This window comes from Cajanus cajan, chromosome 11, assembly GCF_000230855.2.
Source record: "Cajanus cajan strain Asha chromosome 11, NIPB_CcT2T_4, whole genome shotgun sequence".
Classification (NCBI taxonomy): Eukaryota; Viridiplantae; Streptophyta; class Magnoliopsida; order Fabales; family Fabaceae; genus Cajanus; species Cajanus cajan.
In genome coordinates this window covers 38,992,675-39,013,351 of record NC_138527.1, presented here as the reverse complement: position 1 = coordinate 39,013,351, position 20,677 = coordinate 38,992,675, and the positions used below count along the sequence as shown (strand labels likewise).

At 30.4% G+C, this 20,677-nt stretch overlaps 1 protein-coding gene across 7 annotated transcripts; it reads left to right on the top strand.

Annotated features, from left to right (window-relative positions):
• Window positions 1–10,280: 10,280 nt before the first annotated feature.
• Window positions 10,281–16,183, top strand: LOC109800743 (protein DA1-related 1). 7 transcript variants are annotated; one of them, XM_020361598.3, is made up of 14 exons: window positions 10,282–10,417; window positions 10,514–10,549; window positions 10,770–10,894; window positions 11,373–11,523; window positions 11,707–11,797; window positions 12,228–12,624; window positions 13,183–13,303; window positions 13,480–13,563; window positions 14,500–14,619; window positions 14,735–14,947; window positions 15,074–15,136; window positions 15,254–15,372; window positions 15,461–15,519; window positions 15,604–16,183. In XM_020361598.3, the coding sequence occupies exons 4-14, from the start codon at window positions 11,413–11,415 to the stop codon at window positions 15,939–15,941; spliced, it is 1,716 nt and encodes a 571-aa protein (XP_020217187.2). In that variant the 5' UTR covers window positions 10,282–10,417; window positions 10,514–10,549; window positions 10,770–10,894; window positions 11,373–11,412; the 3' UTR covers window positions 15,942–16,183. The 7 variants fall into 7 exon arrangements, with proteins under 7 accessions (XP_020217190.2, XP_020217187.2, XP_020217188.2 ...); XM_020361599.3 differs by having other exon boundaries at window positions 10,735–10,894; XM_020361600.3 differs by having other exon boundaries at window positions 10,303–10,417; window positions 10,532–10,549.
• The last annotated feature ends 4,494 nt before the right edge of the window (window positions 16,184–20,677 follow it).

Sequence of the window (20,677 nt, the reverse complement as noted above, 5' to 3'; positions counted from 1 at the left end):
CATAAAAAACATAAAAACATGATGCCATTAGAGGTAGCTTTCAATCAACGTGAAAATATACGAGCATTTCCTTCACCAACATACAGATCTATTATATCACGAACTAATCAGATGGTTTTATCTTAAAAAAGGCCCCTATATTTATCTTTTTTGATAAAATTAAATCAATGTATATTATGAAGCTGCACAAGCACACGTAATTTATCTAGCATGAGACAAGGAAGACAGGAGGAAAATGCCAAAAGTTCTATTGTCGAAGCTTTTGACAATAATTCCTCTTGCATAAATATAGAACAATCCTATGCTATATAATTAACTAGGCAATTAGAGGCACCAAATACCTATATATGATATCGCGGCTGTGGCTGTATCTTAATCTGGTGATGTGTTGTTGTTCTTGGGATTGGAGAAGGCAACAGTTAAACATGTCTTCCTCAAGACTCAAGAGGGTCACTTTCTCTTGGATCATTATTTTAACCAAGGGACCAAAATTCTTATGAGATGGTTTCACCCTTTACATGATATACAATTTCACTCCCTCCACCGGCAACAGTACACTTTTCCCCCTTCGTCTTTAGTTTTACCTTTTCTTTTTCTAGCTTGTCCAATTGAGTTTTGGAATATTCAATAAAGGCAAGAGATATTCAAATAATTAAAAGTTAAAGAAACATTTAAAATTATGGGTGTGGTGAGTGGTGAGTGGTGAGTTTGGGAGGCCTTTTAGGCATACATGGCCCATTGTGGAAAACGACATGAAATTATTGAAAGCATAGCACTCGTAATATCAAAATGAGTGTGCTACTATAAGAAAGGGCATATAAATATGGTGGTCCTTTAGTGGATCGTGTAAGGGGGGTCCAGGAGGCAAGGGTGTCCACAGCCACGTGGAGACGTATGGTCCAAAGAGATTGAGCATTGTTGGTTCTGTGGGCTGTGGCACGTGTTCAAACTATTATAGAATTTCCCCGTTTGTGCAAGATCGATCACTTGGACGGGAACATTTTTTACAGTGTTGTGTTGATTTTGGAAAACTGAGTCACAAAACATTAGATCATCATTTCAAAATCTGTCTTTCATTTTTATTTTAAAGAACCCTGGAATCACCACACCCATCTTCATCTCCACCATACCCTAAGAAATCTTCATCTTATCCTAAAGAAGAGTATGTAATTAATAATAAGAAAGAAGAAGAAAGGAGGGTAATTTAGGAAAGGAAAAAAGGAAGAAGCTGCATAAGTAAAAAATAAAATAAAATTCAAATAGCAGCTGCCAAATTATATCTAGGAAATGGGCCACGTAGCCCAATTCTTGGAATAGGCCTGTATGTAGTAATTTGGGCTATAAACACTTCAAACTCTTGTACTTATGGATTCCCTTTTCGGAGATAGATGTGGTATCAATATCAGTAATATTATTTGGACCCAAAAAATATCTTTTGTCTCATAAATTTGAATTTTTAATTTTTAACATTAAATAATTCCTCTGATTATATATATTTGACCGTAACATTCTCACTTTTCAAATACTCATGTCTCTTTTACATTTACGGCTCATTTGGTAGCTAGTATTCAACAAGATGTAATTTTCTTTTTCCTGATTCGCAGAACAAGATGTGAAATGAATATAGAATAGGAGTAAGATATGATAAGAATATAATAAGTTTTAATTTTATTCAATGTTTGGTACACATCAAGATAAATTTTTTTTGGAAACACCATTCTATTATATATTTAACACAAAGTAATAGGATATGATGTAAATCATGTTCAATTAAAAAGATTACTATTTTATTGAAGTTGTAAAGGTTAGAGAGAGAGAGACAAATTTAAGGGGGAATATTTGTTTATAGAATTTAATTTTTTGTATAAAAATGTGTAATTTTACAATTTATTAACCATTCTTTATATTAAATTTATTAAGTAGCACATATTTTTTAGATTAAAATTTTTCTTAACATTCTTTTTTTGAAATAAATAAAATTAACTCATATCATTGATAATGTGTTCAAATATATAAGAGGAAATATATCTAAAGTCATGTAGATCAGCATACAACTCAGCCGTCCTAAATAACTTGTGAGCAACTAAGTATGAAGTTAACTTTACAATTTTGTAAGTCACATATAATATTTGCTTACATTTGCATGTGATAGTTCCAAATTCAGAGTGGTCATGTGTCATTCTTTATAACATGAAATACGGTTTGCCAATAGGATTCAAAACTTTATTTCTTAACCTACTCTTTCTCTCGATGCATCACGTAACTTTTATTATCTTAGTCATTCCATATATTTATTATTTTCAAATATTATTTTTAAACATTTTTTTAATTAATATCATAAATTGAAAAACTATTTCAAATAGTAAATTTACTAAAATGATAGTTATTTCAAAATAAAGAACGTATTTTTGCGTTTCTTGAAGTTGATGCCAATAGCTAATTTATAATCATAATATTCAGAAACAAATAGATTTACATCTTTTTCTATGAGGGCTGAGGTTGTGACGTGTGATTTGTACACATGCAATAGGTGAAAATGGTTATTATTCTACTAGAAAGAACTCGTATGTAGCATGTTAATTAAAGTAAGACGAATGACACAAAAAAATTCTTGCGCTTACTTCATAGAACAGTGAAAGCACTAAGCAAGCGTTTACAAGTTCAATGTATTTGGTCTTCAGCATATACTGTGGTTCCTAGCAAGTTTCATAATCATAGGCCATACCATTATGAAAGCAAATGGCTTTACGTGGTTTAATTTCTGCATAAAAACAATGTAACCAAGTTCAAAAGGCAGCATGTGATCAGCTCCGGGACACGTTCTGATTGTGACTAGTGAGTTTGCATCACCTAAAATCTAGGAAGGGGTTCTCAAATTAATTTCCTTCGATCTAGACTTATCTTTATCTTTGCCTATTTCAATACGAATATATCCACATATGGCGACCTAGCAATTAATCTTATGGTCACCGATATCTTAATTTGCTTTTATCACTTAGCTCTCTTTTATTTTGAATTTAAATTAAATAGTTACTTTTCTGTTATAGTGAACATGAAATTCAAATTGGTTTTTTTTTATTAGAATTTTCATTTTTATTGTGTTTATTATTACTATATATATTTTTATAAATACAATAAATTAATATTCATTTATGAATAAAACTATAAAAAAAAAAAACAAACAAAAAAACACATACGATACAAACTACTTTGATGAAAGTGGGTGTAAAGCTCGCTTTTATAATAAAAAAACTTGAATAAAAAATGACATTTAATTTCTCTAAGTATGAAATATACTAAATTAAGAAAAAATATTTATTTTGTATGCATTCATAATCTCCAATAAAGATGAATCAATACATATGAAGATAAATATTTCGTACTAGTATCATAGTTATCCAAGTTTTTTTTAAAGAATTATAAATTTAACTCTAAATTATTGAAAAATGTTTATCTTAGTATGAAAACATAATACTCAAATAACAAGTTATTTTTAAAATGATTCTAATTTGCTTGTGACCTTTTGTTGGACACTTGAGGTTCACACACACATCTCCATATTGATATGGTATTATTCACTTTGGACCTAAATCTTTATAGTTTTTATTTTTGGTCATCTCTGAAAATGTTTCATATTAATAAAGACTATGTGTGCTTTATAAACTTTTATTTTCTTTTCATTCTCCAATGATGTGAGAGTTTGTTTGTGCTTCAAACAAACCTCCCTCAAAAAAGGATCATGGTTTAACCTTCCCTTCATCGTTTTCCATCTACGAGTATTTAATGGTGATCCTTAAAATTTTAGTTACACTTGTCAGTTTTAGATAATTGCACCGTCGTTAGCTTACATCAATGGGACACATTGTTTGAGTTTCACTCTCTGCTAGAAAGACTTTTAACATAAGGGGTCTCACACTTGAATCCACCATCTCTCATGGCTTGAGTTTCACTCTGCTAAAAAGACTTAAGGTTTACACACATGTTTTCATATTAGTATGATATTGTTAACTTTGTGTTTAAACTCTCATGATTTTGTTTTTATCTCTCAAAAGACATCGTACCAATACAGATTATGTATGCTTTATAAATCTTTTATTTCTCTTCATGAGAAATTTTATTTGTACTCTTAACGTATTTTATTAATAAATAATATTAAAAAAGATGCCAAAACTAGATAATATAATGTGTCTTTTATGTGAAAGACATGAACAAGTCTCTTTCATGTCACTATCTTTGAAATTGTTTATCACCCAGATATAAGGGTCAATGAATTTGTTTTTAATCCCTTTTTGTCATACCAAAAAAATGGATTGGTTTTTAAACTTGACTAACACATTTTTTTCTTCTTCTTCTTTGATGAATATAAGTTTATTATTAAATACTCTATTGTAAGATGAACATGTAAAACAACCAAGAATAAACAACTTGACATTACTTCATCTTACTTTTCATTACTCCAAAACTATAATTAGTGAATAGATTTATATCGTTCAGATAGCTTCGATAAAATCATACTACTCAAGACAAATTTTACAAGATCAATTAGAATTTTATGCAATTCTAGTTTGGTTTTAAATTTAGGGATTAAGTTACACAATTCTACTTCAGTTTAGAATAAAGGAAGTTTAATGACATAAATAAAGAATTAATGATCTTAGGTAGAATTAATATTAACTTCAACTTCACTCTAGATTTTTTATACTTTATTTGGTGGAGGAGAATGACTTAAAAGGGATATACGAGAATATGAGAGAATTGATTTAATAGAAAATAGATAAAAATAAATATAGTGAAATTTGAAATTGTTTGATAAAGTGAAATTAAATTAAGTAAAAAGAAAAATTTTAAAAAATATTTTATATGATTAAAGATTTATGTAAAAACAAATTATTTAATTAAAATCTTACTTTTTTTTCATACGTGTATATATATATATATATATATATATATATATATATATATATAAGATTTATTGGTATCAAAATATCAAATTAGTAAAAGGCTAAAAACTTATTTTAGTCCCTTATAATAATTGTTTGTTTCAATTTAGTCCCACTTTTATTTTTGGTCTCAATTTGGTCCCTAATAAATTAATTGGTTGCAATGTCGGACTTCCGTTCAAATTATTTAGACAGAGTTAACTGTTGGTCACGTGGTGATGAAGATTTTCGCAATCTCTCCACTTGGCAAGCGGACCAAGTTTCGATGTAGTATTTAAGTATCGTCCTCAATGATTTGAGAATTTAGTAATTCTTACTCTAATGATTAATATAGATATGTTGATATGATTGGAAGTGAGCTAATGTGAGGCAAAATTAAAACGGTAATGTAAAAGTTATAAGAACAATTATATAAAACAAGGATTGGACCCTAGAGCACTTGCTAACTCCTAAATTTCCTTAAAATAAATATGATTTCATCTTCATAACTTCCACGTTCATTTAGTAATTCAACAAGATCCCTCAAAATTGAATCCTAAAGTAATTAATCTAAAACATGATTCCTCTATGTTTTATGATTAACACTTTGCATTAAGAACAATGACTTGAACAAGGTGACTAAACAAATCAAGTCTATTCCTAGAGCAAGAGATGTTTAGGTGCAAGATTCAGTTCGGGTTTTCAAAAACGTTTTCCAACCGGATTCAAAAACCAAAAATCATACAACAGGTGATCAAGCCGATATAAGCATTAAGAGAAGAATCAAACACAAGTAATGAAAATGAAATGCATATATATATTTAAGAAGAAGAAGAGTTAGTAGTTACATCTAGACCAATCCTCAAAGATTTAGCCCCTCATGGCCATTTACAAGATCAAAGGAGTGGAAGAAGAAATTACAAAGGAAGAGATGAAGAAAAGGAGTTGATCCTCGTTCCCAAGTGATCCAGCCTCCAAATCTTCGTTCCCACTCTGTTCTTTCTTCCTCCTGTGCTCCCAACTCTTATTTTTCTCTTTGTTTTCGTCTCTGTTCCCCCTTTTCTCTCTCCCCTGCCCTTTTATAATTGCTAGAATTAAAACAGAGTAGGCAGGAAAGAGGAATCCGCTCAGCGCCTTGAAACGGCTGAGCGGTTTGAAGAATTCTTCACCATGAAGTAATCTGAATGGCTAAGCCATTCAAATCCGCTGAGCGCCTGAGAGATTCTTCATTGTTAAGCAAGCACAAGGGGTTGGACGCTTCATATCCGCTGAGCGCCTAGGTGGCAGAGAGCACTCCTTCTTCCAGGGCCAAATCCGCTCAGCGCCTTATAGTGGCTGAGCGCCTCTCTTTTGCTGCATTTGTTGAGCTCTCTGGCTTGAAGGCGCTCAGCCGTTTCAAGGCGCTCAGCCGTTTGCCTCCAGATTTCAAAACCTACAAAATAACACAAAATTTGATCAAAAGATTCATCGCTTCGTGTACTAACATAAATCAAAAGTCCCTCTTTGATTCTAAGTATTTATAAACCAAAATTATATCAATATGTACAAAATTTGTGCTAGATAAGTGTCTCAAATTCATATTTAATCAGATTAGTTAGACACTTATCACGTGGATGCCACGTGGAAGCTACGTGGAAGCTACGTAGATGCCACGTGGAAGCTATGTACATGCCACGTGGATGTCAAATTTTGTCATGCATCTGGAACCAGAACGACCCATTCTGAAATCGAAACGACCCGTTCTGAAACCGGAACGGCCCGTTCTGAAACTGGAACGGCCCTTTCTAAAACCGGAACGACCCGTTTTGAAACCGGAACGGTCCGTTCCGGTTTCACTCATGGTGTGTAAATTTTGCATTTGGAACGTCGTTCTAGATGCATTATTTAACACCAACGCGTGTAGCAGAACGGTCCGTTCTGAGATCTGAACGGGCCGTTCTGACTTCCAAAATGGCGTTCTGGATTCAAAACGGGTCATTCCAGAACGCCAACCAACATAGTGCATCAATGTGGTTCAAAAATCGAAAGCAAACCATTTACACATGTACCATTTTTTTTATCTAAAAAATAATATATTTTAAAAAATAAAAATTATATTCTAATATATATATATATATAAATTATCGTATGTATAAAATATAAATTTTGAGGAGTTATTCATTTATCTGATATTTGTCAAACTTTTGTACTTTCTATTTATTGTTTATGTTGATAAAAAAAATTAAAATTGTAAAAGGGCTTAAATATGTTTTTAGTCCCCCAAATTTAAGATAAATTTATTTTTGGTCTCTCAAATTTAAAACTGTTATTTTTAGTCATTGTAATTTTCAAAAATCTTGTTTTAGTCCCTTAGGTCACCAATAACATATTTGAAAGTGACTAATTAAGACAGTTATGCAATATCAACCGGATTTAATGTGATATTTTCACTAATAGGGACACCAATAAGTAGATTTTATGCAATAATATTTGATAATTTTTTTAACAAAATTTGAATATAAGGACTAAATTAAGATTTTTTGAAATTACAGGAACTAAAAACAACAATTTTAAATTTGAGGGATCAAACCCTAAATTTGAGGGACTAAAAACATATTTAAGCCTTGTAAAAATTTATATCACATATTAAAAACATCTTTATATGATAAATAAATTAAACTTAATTTTTATAAGATTTAACATATTTATTTATATGTTTTTATTAGTGTTAAATTATTATTAAGTAGGTTTTTAAGATTGTTATGTAACCAAACATTTTAAAAAATGTCTATGACAGATAAATATATAATATTTATAACATGTATTTTTAACAAAAATTAGGTTTAAATATGTTAAATTATAATATAACATAATCTGACCTAGTTTATTTCATTCTTAATCATGATTATAGATATAAAAACTTGTAAAAAATAACTATAATATATATATTTATACTTTAAAAAATTATATATATAATTTTTAATATTACAAATATATGAATAAGTATTGTCATCACGGTCTAAAATTTATGGATATAATCATTAACTGTATGTGTGACATTCTGGAACTAGAACGGTCCGTTCTGGTTTCACTCCTGGTGTGTTAATTTTGCATCCAGAATGGCCCGTTCCGGATGCAAAATTAACGCACCAAGAGTGAAACCAGAACGGGCTGTTCCAGTTTCAAAACGGGCCGTTCTGGTTCCAGATGCATGACAAAAATTTGACTTCCACGTGGCATCTACGTAGCTTCCACGTGGCAAACAGTTAACTCCGTCTAAATAAATTGGACAAAAGTCCGACATTGCAACCAATTAATTTATTAGGGACCAAATTGAGACAAAAAATAAAAGTGGGACTAAATTGAAACAAACAATTATTATAAGAGACCAAAATAGGTTTTTAGCCTTAATAAAATAACATTTTTAATAATTTTATATAGAATGCAAATTCAATTGATCTAATTATTGTATTTAATGATATTACTAATTATATCAAGTATATCAAATTGCATATAATTATAAAATTATTTATTAACTAATCATATCACTTTATTTTGACATATAATTGTTATTAGTAATACTTGTAAAAATTATTTGTTAGTTAACATATCTAGAAAAGTTCAAATCATTTAAATTTAAAAGGACATGATCATGAATGTAATATCATCAATTGCAACAGTTATATTAATTAAATTTGTATCATATAAAAAATTATTAAAATTATTATTTCACTAATTTCAAACTAGTACAAATAATTGAATATGACCATACATAATTAAATATGGAACAAAATCATAAATATATATATATATATATATATATATATATATATATATATATATATATATATGGGCAATGCTAATATATTCTCACTTATTTTTTAGTGGGAGTATGTTAGCAACCTACACCAAAATTTCAGGACAAAAAACCACACATTTTTTTTATTTGGTTATTCGTACAAAGGATATTATAGTAATTTAATTTAATTTTAAATGAAAATAAAATATTTTCTCTCTCTTACTAACTTCATTCACTAAGTCATTTCTTTTTTCTATTAATTATTTTTTATTTGTTCAGAGAGAGAGGGGGGAGACATCATGAGAGATGAGAGAGAAATGAGTGAAAGAAGAAATTTAATAAGAAAGATAAATAAGTTAGAGAAAAAATTTAATAGAAAAGAGAAATGGGTTGGAGAAGGAATTTAATAGGAGAAAGAAATGACTTAGTGAAATAAATTAATAAAAGAGAGAAAATATTTAATTTTTATTTAAAATTAAATTAAATTACTATAATATCCTTTATACAAATTAACCAAATCAAAATAAATAAATAGTCTTTTTGTCCTAAAATTTTGGTGTAGATTACTAATATACTCCCACTAAAAAATAAGTGGAAGTATATTAGCATTCCTATATATATATATATATATATATATATATATATATATATATATATATATATATATAACTACATAGTTAAATATGAAATTACTTAGTTAAATATAAGTTATTTGTAAATAACGTGTGATAATTTTAACTCAAGAAATTTATGTCGAAAAGTATACAAAATCCTCTCAAATTCTTTATAAGGGAATTAAATCTCACCGAATACTACACATATTTCTCATGTAATTCACACAAATCATCCCTCTCAAACACACAAGTGTTTTTATTTATTTATTTATTTATTTATTATTTTGATATCCTTACTAATCCCTCCTCCTCCTCTCATATCCCTACTAAATCACATTTTTTCAATTACACTGTTAGGGCCATTTTACTCTTTTTTTTTTCTTTTAATAAAATTTGGATTAAGACAAAATACAACTTTATACAATTTTAGAATTAATAATGAATTTCTTTGAAACATTTTAATAAGATTACCTATTGTTTATTTTATTTTTGACAAATTCATTTAGGAGGATATGAAATATAAAAAAAAAATGATTTTATTTCAAATCCGTATCACCTTTGCTGAAAAGGTCACTTCACTCTGGTTCAAAGTAAAAATGTTCTGATAAATTTAAGAAAATATGAAATTAAAGAAAAAAGAATATTTTAACAGATGTTATGAAAACGATATCAGGAAACATGAAATGAATAATTGTATCATTATTGAAGTGTTTTCTAATATTCCATTCTTTATATCTCATCAATGAATAAAAACCAAAATAAAACACGTTTGTTCTATCCATTTTGATGTGTTCCTAACTTCAAAGTGAAAGATGAAACGAGTCTTCCACTTCTCTCTACCAGAAAAAGTTTAAACTTTGGTGGGTTATGGACAATGGAAGAGGACCCACATGCTGACGTAGACAGTGTCATTGAAATTTATTCAGTGCCTCTCCGATTCTCTCTCTATCTTCAACCCCGACGTGTCTTATAGAGAACGCTAATAATTATAATATTACCTTAAAAAGATTTCACTGTTCCTATTTGCCTTTTTGAGTAGAATCCAAGTACTCTTCCTCCCTTTTCTTTATGTCTTTTGGTTTCAATAGCTACTTGGTACCACCAAGGTATATGACCATACTATATCCATTACTTTACTCTAACCCCTTTACGATCTCTTTTTATTTATTTTTTTATTGGGTTCTAAAATTCTGATTCCTCAGATTCCATTGTCTCTACAGATTCTTAATCTCTTCCTGGTCAGTTCTCACTTCATCCTTCTTCTAACTGGCTATTGTTCTCTCTCTCTCTTTTTTTTTTTTTTTTTTTTTTTTTTTTTTTTTTTTCCTTTCGATATCTCTTCTGTTAATCTTTTATCAATATGTGTGTGTGGTTGGTTTGATGATTTTTTTTTTTTGAATATTATCTTTTTGTTTTTCTGAAGTAAGTTAATTTGGGTGAATTATTTATCGAGAGCAGCCTTATTGAGTGTTGGGGAAGTGAACGGTTACCTATGAGTCTATGACTGGAGGAAGTTCTTCTTGTTTTGCTTATTTTGAGATTTGTCGATGCTGAACAGTGGACACACGCACTGATAGATATAGGTGAGACGAACAAATCTGCGTCATATAATTATACATAGATAATGATAATGATGATTGTTTTAATTTTAATCATCCATTTCAATTATACAGTTGAGGTTCACTCCTACCATCATATGCCAAAAATCCATTTTGTTTTGATTTTTTTTAATCTTAACTATCCACGATTGAGATTTGTTCTCCTCGCAATCTCTCATCTTACTTCTTACACTTGATACAGTTTCAATATATGTATGATACAGTTGCCTATATATATATATATATATATATATATATATATATATATATATATGTGTATTATTGTAGTTGTTGATGCTGGTTAAAAGCTTTTCTAGAGGGACGATCATGCTGCATTTGAATTTTGAAGTTTGGAATCGGGGCATAGCGTTTACTTTTTTCAATAAGCTTAGTGGTCTGTAGAATTCCCTCTATATGAGTTGTGGAATATATTTCCTTACCTACTTGTTTGGCATATTTTCAGACAAAGTTTGCCAACCTGAAGTTGAATAATTTTGCATGAAATGGGTTGGTTTACCAAGTTGCTTAAGGGCTCTGATCATAAAGTTTCACGTGGACAATACCAAGGCAGATATGGAGAGGACAGAATTTGGGATAATCATCGTAGTTCAATGGTAATCGGGGTTTTCCATTTCTAATAAGAATTAAAATCATTGTCAAAAGTCACGACATTTCATGCCATTGAGTTACTTTTATGTGACTTTAGCTTTCACATTGTCATGGATTTAGCAAGCTACCAATTTTTCTGAGACTTTGGCAGATACTCTGAATTTGTAATAGTTGCTGACTCAATGCAGGATGATTTGACGGACATTGAGAAAGAAGACATTGATCGTGCAATTGCAATCTCTCTGTCAGAGGAGGATCAGGAAAGGAAACAAGTTCTTGGTAAGATTTATGCTTCTGCAACTTGGTAGCTAAAGTTCATTTTCTGGTTAGTTTGGCTTAATTAATTCCATTATTATTCTGCAAACTGCATATGAGGTACCTAAACTTGAAAATCTGAATCTAACCAAAATGCTCATTGATTTATTACAAGGTCTTACATGCCTCTTATGTTATTTCCTGTCTTTTTATGCCTATTCATGTGTCTTCTTCATTCTTGTTTATGTAAATTATGCTTTGTTGATCAAAGGTTCTGGTGCTATTAGTTGAGTACTTCATTTACATCCTAATCAGAGTGATGCTAAGAAATGAAATTTTAAATTACTACAATTATGGGGATATGTGTTCAGAAATGAATGTCCTAATCAATTAATTATTCCCACACCAAAGTATTACAAAAAGGTCTCATGTTTTTTGTCTCATAATATCCTAGAGGATGATTCTCAATCTGAAGATGAGCAACTATGTATAATTGATGATGAGGAAGATGAGCATATTGGTAGAGTTCATCTAGATGAGGATGAACAGCTTGCTAAAATTCAACAAGAAGAAGATGAACGTCTTGCTAAAATTCAACAAGAAGAAGATGAACGTCTTGCTAAAATTCAACAAGAAGAAGAAGAGCATCTTGCTAAAATTCAACGAGATGAGGATCAACGTCTTGCTAAAATTCAACAAGATGAGGATCAACGTCTTGCTAAAATTCAACTTGAGGAAGACGAGCAACTTGCTAGGGCAATTCAAGAAAGTTTGGAAATTGGTTCTCTGCCTCAATATGGCAATGATTCTTCACTTTTATCTATTCCTCACCTCTTTCCCTCTGGATACAGGTAATTGTGGGTATGATCACATATTTATCTATATAGCAAATTTATACTGTTTATGGAAATTGCTGAAGTTCACAAGTTCTAAATGAAGGAACCAATAATGCAATGCTTGTGCCAAAAATAAAAAATAAAAACTTAGCAAACAATATGTTTTGAAACTTCACTTTTAAGTATTGCTTACCTCAGTGATAGGCTATACAACTAACTGATCTGGACTTAACACAAGGTAACCCAATCTTATTTTAAGAGATTCTAGTCTGAATCTTTGAAATGGGAAAAATACTGGATTGGGATTTTATGCATGACACCTTGGCATCTGTTAGTTTTCCTAAGTTTTCTTTTGTACCTTTCTTATTTATGGTGATTGAGGAGAACATCCTATAGAATATCTTGGAGTGATTTTATGACCACCTAAGAAAATTAAAATACTCTCCTCCATTCCAATATTTTGAATCCATACAATAGACATGTTTAAAATTTTTTTTTCAAGGTTTCATAAATCTCTCTTAATTATTAAAACAAAGATATAACCTTTTTCTGTAAAATCTAATCTACCTGCAGAATCTGTGCTGGATGCAAGACTGAGATTGGGCAAGGAAGATTTTTAAGTTGCATAGGAGCTGTCTGGCATCCAGAATGCTTCTGCTGCCATGCGTGCCATCTTCCAATCACTGATTATGAGGTTAGAGACTTAGTCTTGTTTTCTTTTGCTGCTTGGTTTGCAAAACTGAATTTAATTCAACAGAAAAAAGAAGAAGTCAAAACTATATTCTTAGCTTCATAAATGAAGATCTTCAAATGATTTCTCTATTTTTTGGTCAATCTCAATATGTTTATGCTTAATTCATTCCTTTACAGTTTTCCATGTCTAGCAATCGCCCTTACCATAAATCATGCTATAGGGATAAACATCACCCAAGATGTGATGTTTGCAAGAACTATGTAAGTATCTTCAAAGTTGTTTTCACTTACAGTTGTCTATTAGTCAATTCTGTGTGCTTGTTTTCTATTATAGGTTTCATAAATTTTGATGTGCTTAAGCAATTTCTTCAATTGTTTTCTGTTGATATTGAGTTGTTCTCTTGTCTCAGAAAGATCAGAATTCAGAACTATACATACTACTTAGGTAGTTATGCTGAACTTAGTAGTTGTTTAATCTTTATAACAAATCATGGCCATGGGTCAGTTACCTAACTTAAGTAACATTATGTAAGCTCCCTGAACAGGGAGCTGATATTAGTTTATTTTGTCTTTTGGGCCAGACTATATAAGTATGATTGCTTCTGAAATTTTAATAATTAGCTTGAACCCCTTCATGAATCAGTTTTAGTTATGTTTTACTTAATTTAATAACTGTCTTAATACTTTTCAGGAAATCCTGGATTAACCACTTAAGGGTAACAATCATTGTGTTTTTCTTGTTCAATCCTATCTAAGGTCTAGGGTTTTCTAGTTATTCTAGTTTAAATTTCTACCAAAATATGCTGTCAAGTGTCAAGTAATCGGATAAAATTAGCCTTGTTAACATAAACATAACACGGTTTTTCATTTAATAGCCTGATTAGCCTCAAATGCTAATCATAGCTATTTACTGTAATATTTGAGCTATGAGGTCATTTTCATTATCCAATATAATTGAGATTTTCAGATTTCAAGGAAATTGAAAACCAAACCATAATCTTCTAATCTACATCAAACACTTTTTCTTGTAAGTGTGATGCTTTTTTCCTATTAAAAAGAAAACTAAGTCTATAATCCACAGGGGTGAAAATGTGATGCTTTTTTCCTCTTAAAAAGAAAACTAAGTCTGCCTTTTAAAAATGTTGCTAGTAATATATATTGTTCAGTAAACTAGAATTATTGATTCTTTATATGCAGATCCCAACTAATTCAGCTGGCCTCATTGAGTATAGAGCTCATCCTTTCTGGCTACAAAAATATTGCCCTTCTCATGAGCTTGATGGCACTCCTCGTTGTTGTAGCTGCGAAAGAATGGAGGTCAGTTATGTTAGCTTCCAAAACATTTCATCCTACTTTTAGCAATTGGGAGCTACTGATGGATCCCTTCCCTTCCCTTTTTTTTTTTTTTTTTTTTGATTTTCAATCAGTGCAGCCAAGAGATACAAAATATCTTTTGCTTGATGATGGTCGAAAGCTATGTTTAGAGTGTCTAGACTCGTCAGTTATGGATACTCATGAATGCCAACCTCTCTACCTTGAAATACAAGAATTTTATGAAGGTTTAAATATGAAATTGGAGCAGCAAGTTCCTATGCTCTTGGTTGAGAGACAAGCTTTGAATGAAGCCATGGAGGGAGAAAAGAATGCAAGTGTTAATGTGTTGAACTTTCAATTTCATTCATGGAATGTTGTTATTTCTATTCTTTCTTCCCCCCTCCTTTTCTATGTCCTAACTTGGAGATGTTCTTTTGTTTCTCACTGTTGAATGTAGGGTCATCACCACTTACCTGAAACTAGAGGACTCTGCTTGTCAGAAGAGCAAACTGTCACCACTGTATGGATTTCTCACCTCCTGCAGATTGAGTTTTGACACACATCTATCTAATTCTGCTATAGAGAATGTGTATCAACTAGTGATTTTATTACTTTTATATATTTCATGTAATACTAGATTTTAAGGAGGCCAAGGATTGGGGCAGGCTACCGAGCAGTAGACATGATTACTGAACCTTATAGGCTGACCCGTCGTTGTGAAGTGACAGCTATTCTTGTTTTGTATGGCCTCCCTAGGTATCCTTCGTATGCAATCTACTTTCATAATCTACAGTTCTTGCATATGACATTCCCTATATATAATTCAAGAATTTTATGTTTATAGGTTGTTAACAGGATCAATCCTAGCTCACGAGATGATGCATGCATGGCTTAGGCTTAAAGGTATTCAGCTATTAACATGCTGCAGAAAATTTATATTTTTGTTTCATAGTGCCAAGTTGGACAAAATTTCTGGGGTTTTGACAGGTTATCCCAACCTCAGTCCAGAAGTTGAAGAAGGAATCTGCCAAGTCTTGGCTCATATGTGGTTAGATTCAGAGCTTTATACTGGATATGGGAATGACGGTGCATCGTCATCGTCGTCTTCATCGTTATCATCACCTTCCTCCTCTTCTACATCAACAAAGAAGGGTAAACGGTCCGACTTTGAGAAGAAACTAGGTGAGTTTTTTAAACACCAGATTGAGTCAGATACCTCCTCAGATTATGGAGATGGATTCAGATTGGGTAACCAAGCAATGCTCAAGTATGGGCTCAAAAGAACCCTTGACCATATCCATATGACAGGAAGTTTTCCAATTTGAAATTTTGAAAGGTAATTTTTCTGGCCTATACATGTCATCTCAGCTTGGTCATATAAATTATAGATCAAAGATTTTAATATCAAATAGTTCAACACGAGACAAAATAAGGAATAAAATTACTCCTCCTACCTTGCGTTTGCTTAATTTCGTGTCAAATGTGGCACAGCATGTTCTATATAACTAAATACAGGAAGCTGAAGCAATGGAAGTATAGATAGAATTATTCCAGTGTTGCATGCGAATTTTGAAATCTTATATTTTTCGAAGAACAACGAGGTTAAGTTACACTGTTTTGAGTTGCGCCAAAGATCCAGACAGAGTTTCAAAATTCATACACGTGAAAAACGTAAGAAACGTAAGCCACTACAATCAGCCACCGAGGCTACATGAAGAAAAACAGTGGGGACTCAACAATCTGTAATTTACAAATTTAATCCGCATTCTTTTCACATCACATTAGTAATTTACAAATTTTGCTTCAAGGATGTTAAATTTCGTTAGAACTTTGTTGGAAACTCAGTTTTTTCTTTAAATAATTTTAAAATTTGACTAAAAGGTTTGTCAAAATACTGATTTGCGACTAATTTATTTAAATTTTGTATGAATTTGCTGGTCAATGAAATATTAAAGAAAAAGAAACAATTTGGATTGATAAAAATGGTTAAGTAGTTGTAATTGGTACAACTGTTTAGGGTTTAGAAGTCTACCAATAATCCTAACATGATTAAGGATTGTATACTATTTTGTTTCTTATTGGATGGATCTCTCTACCCATAATCTATCATGTTACTAGTGTTTTACGTCTAGTAGTATTGCCATTGGGAGTGCATTAGGTTTTACCACTATTTGAGAGAAAAAAAATTCATCAATCCCAATTTTGAATACTTATTTTTTTAAAATTTATTTTAACTATTATTGAAATTAATCCTTTGGGTTGTAGATATTATTAGGTTGTAAATAGCAAAGAAAAATTGTGTGATTAGAGTTTGAAAGATTTTTGGATAATTATTTTGATCAGGTTGGATGTTATTGTTAATTAGTGGTTAGTTTTAAACCTAGATTTCAAATATTTTTAAAGTCTTAGTTTTATAATGGATTTAAATTAGTAATATTGAATCCGATAGACCCGAATCAACCTATTTTTAATAATATTGGTTGATTTGATTGTTTTTTTTTTTTGCTGTTTTAATTATTACTTACAATAAATTGATACACTTGAAGGTTTCAATAAAGAAATTCCACAATAGATAAAATTAAATTTTAAAAATGGACATTTTTTAAGAAGAATTTGAATATTATGTTGAAAGTGAAATACCGCTCACTTAAGTATGGACAGAACTCATAAAAGTCACGCCACTAAAAAATTACACAATTGAATTCAAAAGGTTTATGTAAATGGTTGTCGTATTTAATGTTAAGAACAAGAATGCCAGAATGGGTCACCCTAGTGGAAACTTTCTCATCCTGCCCCCACAAAGAAAAAGAAAACAATCTCATTGGAATAGTTAGTCCTCAACATATCTAAGTAATAAATTTAACAATTTACAAACGTCGAAGTTACTTAATATAATTGCTAATATTTTTTTAGGATTTAGCAGTTCCCTGAATTACACTATAATTTCTGGGCCTCACAAGTATAGTACATCATCGTTGAGTCGTTGAAATGGTCTCATGGGTATGGGGTCGAATAGGATTGAATAAGTTGCCTAAGAAAGAAAGAAAAAGAAGATTAGGTCATAAGTGAATATTTGACCATGACATACTAATTGAAAATATCCACGACTGTATAGTGAATAATGGAAGAGTGTATAATACAGTCAATATATCGACAAAGTTCTTGGTTTTGGTTAAGCAATTAAGCATCTTTGGGAAGTTGTTTGTTGCAATAAATATATGTTGAGATATATTCATGGAAAATATGACTCGTGCGACACACGGGTCAACACTGCTGACCAGTTTAATTTCAAAGCAATTTAGTACTTTGTTTTCAAGATAAAGCCAATATAATAGGATTAGAGGTCAGAAAATGTTAAATAACTTAATATTTATTTTTAAATTATTATTACTTAAAATATATGAAATGATATGAATGAAAGGAACTGTCACATATAAGACACATATAACACATTAAAAATTAAATGAACGGAATTGGGATGTTATTAATTTTGATACCCAATTACCCATATTAGAAACGAAAACGAAATGAGCGAAATGGACATGGTCATTCTGATAACAAGACATTATATTTATTTTTCATAAAATTATTTACCTTTCATAAAATTAACATTTGATTAATTGATATGTATCTTAGAGCATTTACAATGAAAATTGTTTTAGAAGTAACTTCCTTTCACTTTTAATAGATTTTACTGTGTTATATCACTTATAAATAACTCATATTACATTTTTACAATTTTTACTCTAATGAAAGTTGTTTCTAAGCACCCACACTTTTTTTTATCCCTTGTTTTGGTTTTGGTTTCAGCATGGGAGAAGATGTTTCTCCAACCAATTACAACACTGATGGAAAACTTGTTGGAGAATCTGGATTGATGTGAATCCTCTTCAAGTTCCTCCCTAGACCTTTGGCTCCTTGATTATTCTTAAGCTTCTCTAAGGTCTCCAATGGAGGAAGAGACCTTAGAACCACCACGGTTTGGTGGGGAACTCTCTCAAGAGACGTCACTCCTTGGTGAAGAGATAAGTCTCTTCAATTCTCACCACACTCTTCTATGGAAGGGATAAGAGAATTGGATGAATATCAAAGATGTTAAAGACTTTTGGATATCTCTTCATCAAGGAGTGGCGCCTCTTGGGAGAGTTCTCCACCAAACCTTGGTGGTTCTAAGGTCTCCTCCTCCATTGGAGACCTTAGCAAAGCATAGGAAGAATCAAGGAGCCAAAGATCTAGGGAGGAACTTGAAGAGGATTCACATCAATCCGGATTCTCCAACCAAGTTTCCATCAAACACTCCATGTGAAAGACTCATAAATCCAACCTTTGTTGCTTCAACAAGGGATGAAGTTAAAAAGTTTTCAATTTTTTGTGCTATATAAGCCAACTCTAATAGACATTTCTTATTAGATATAATGCTTAAATATAGGGGATAGGTTAAGAAACCTTCGTTGGAGGTTCTCTTAAACTGACATTATCTTTTATTTATAAGTTATATTACTGGAAAAGAAGCAGAGAACAATCTACATAGGAAAATGAAAGTATTTGTTATGATCTTATATACTAGAAGTTCATGAGTACATATTTAAGTGAGACATTGATCTTAAGCTATCTTTATCTTTTATTGAGTTATGAAATATGACTCAAGTTATATTACTAGAATAGAAAGGGGAGAAAATTTTATATAATAGATTAAAAATATCTATTATGATCTTAGAGAGGAGGTTGATGTGTATTTAAGTTGATGATATTCTATACATAAAATTATTTTTAATTATAAGCTTAATTTTTTATTATTAATTAATAGTTTGTTCAAATCAAGGTGAATAGTGAATAGTGATTATCATTGATGTTTTTATTCTTGCCTCTTTTATTTAAGGTTCTAAATTTCTTATTCCCTCCCTTTCTCCTCAAAATGCATTTTTTTATATAGAAATCATAAGTATTTTTTTACATAAAACAATTTCGTTCCAGTCGAGTAATTAATGTGGTTTTCAATTAAATCATATATTCAAATTCGATCAATTTCTAATTTATCCTTACTTAAATCTTAGGAAAGGAAACGCTCAAAATCATTAGTTTTATACATGAATTTGAAAATATGCATGGACTTTATTTTGTTAAAACCAATGGATGATGATATAAGAGTTTGTAGAGGACCAATTAAAGTTCATTAATTAAGTGACACAAAATTCAACAGCTTTTAACGTATTGGATGTGTATATATATATTTTTTTTTTATTATCAGTGGATGCGTATCTACCTTTTGTTGATCAGTGGATACGTATCTGATCCAATGAGGTTGAAGAATAGGCATCGAACCTAAATTCAAAATCTGCCATAATCAACAAAAAAAAAGAAGCTAATATTAAAAATCAAAATATGCATAACAATGCAAGTTTTCTTGATAGCTATCAGGAAGAAAAAAAAAAACATTTTGACTCGAAAAAGAAAAACGTAATACCATGGACTCGTTCAAGTCTTCGCATCATGGATCTTTAAAATAATATTAATAATTAGATTAATGTACAGACCGTTGTCCTCAGACATTTCAAAGTCAATCAGCCTTCAATTCTTTTAAGTTTAATCTTTTCTATAAAATAATAAAATTCCATAGTAATTCATCAAGTATTAAATATTTATCATTTTAGCGTCTGAATTGGTATATTTTATTAATGTTTAAGAATTGATTTGATATTTTTTAAAAGTTTAGGGTTTAAGATTTTTTATTTATTGATTATAATAACGGTATAAAGTCGACTAATAAAAAAGACGGTATAAAGTCGACTAACAAAAAAGGTATAATTTTTTATTTATTGATTATAATAATTAATAAACTTATCATACTTAATTCTTTATAGTTTAGTGACAGAGGTGGGTGATTTATTAATTTTCTCATTTTTTTAATGCTTAAAAGAGCTATAAACTATAAATTTCACTAACTAAAAAAGATTAGTTGCCTAAGCTTTTCTACTTGAAAAACTAATGAAAAAAAAAAAAAAGTTAATTAATTACCTATACACTGCTAGTATAATTTTTTTTTACACGGACAATCAATTAT

Coding starts and splice junctions, on each gene's coding strand:
- LOC109800743 (XM_020361601.3), top strand. CDS start 11,413: ATGGGTTGGTTTACCAAGTTGCTTAAGGGCTCTGATCATAAAGTTTCA. Junction 11,798..12,227: donor GGAAAGGAAACAAGTTCTTG/GTAAGATTTATG, acceptor ATAATATCCTAG/AGGATGATTCTCAATCTGAA. Junction 12,625..13,182: donor CTCTTTCCCTCTGGATACAG/GTAATTGTGGGT, acceptor ATCTACCTGCAG/AATCTGTGCTGGATGCAAGA.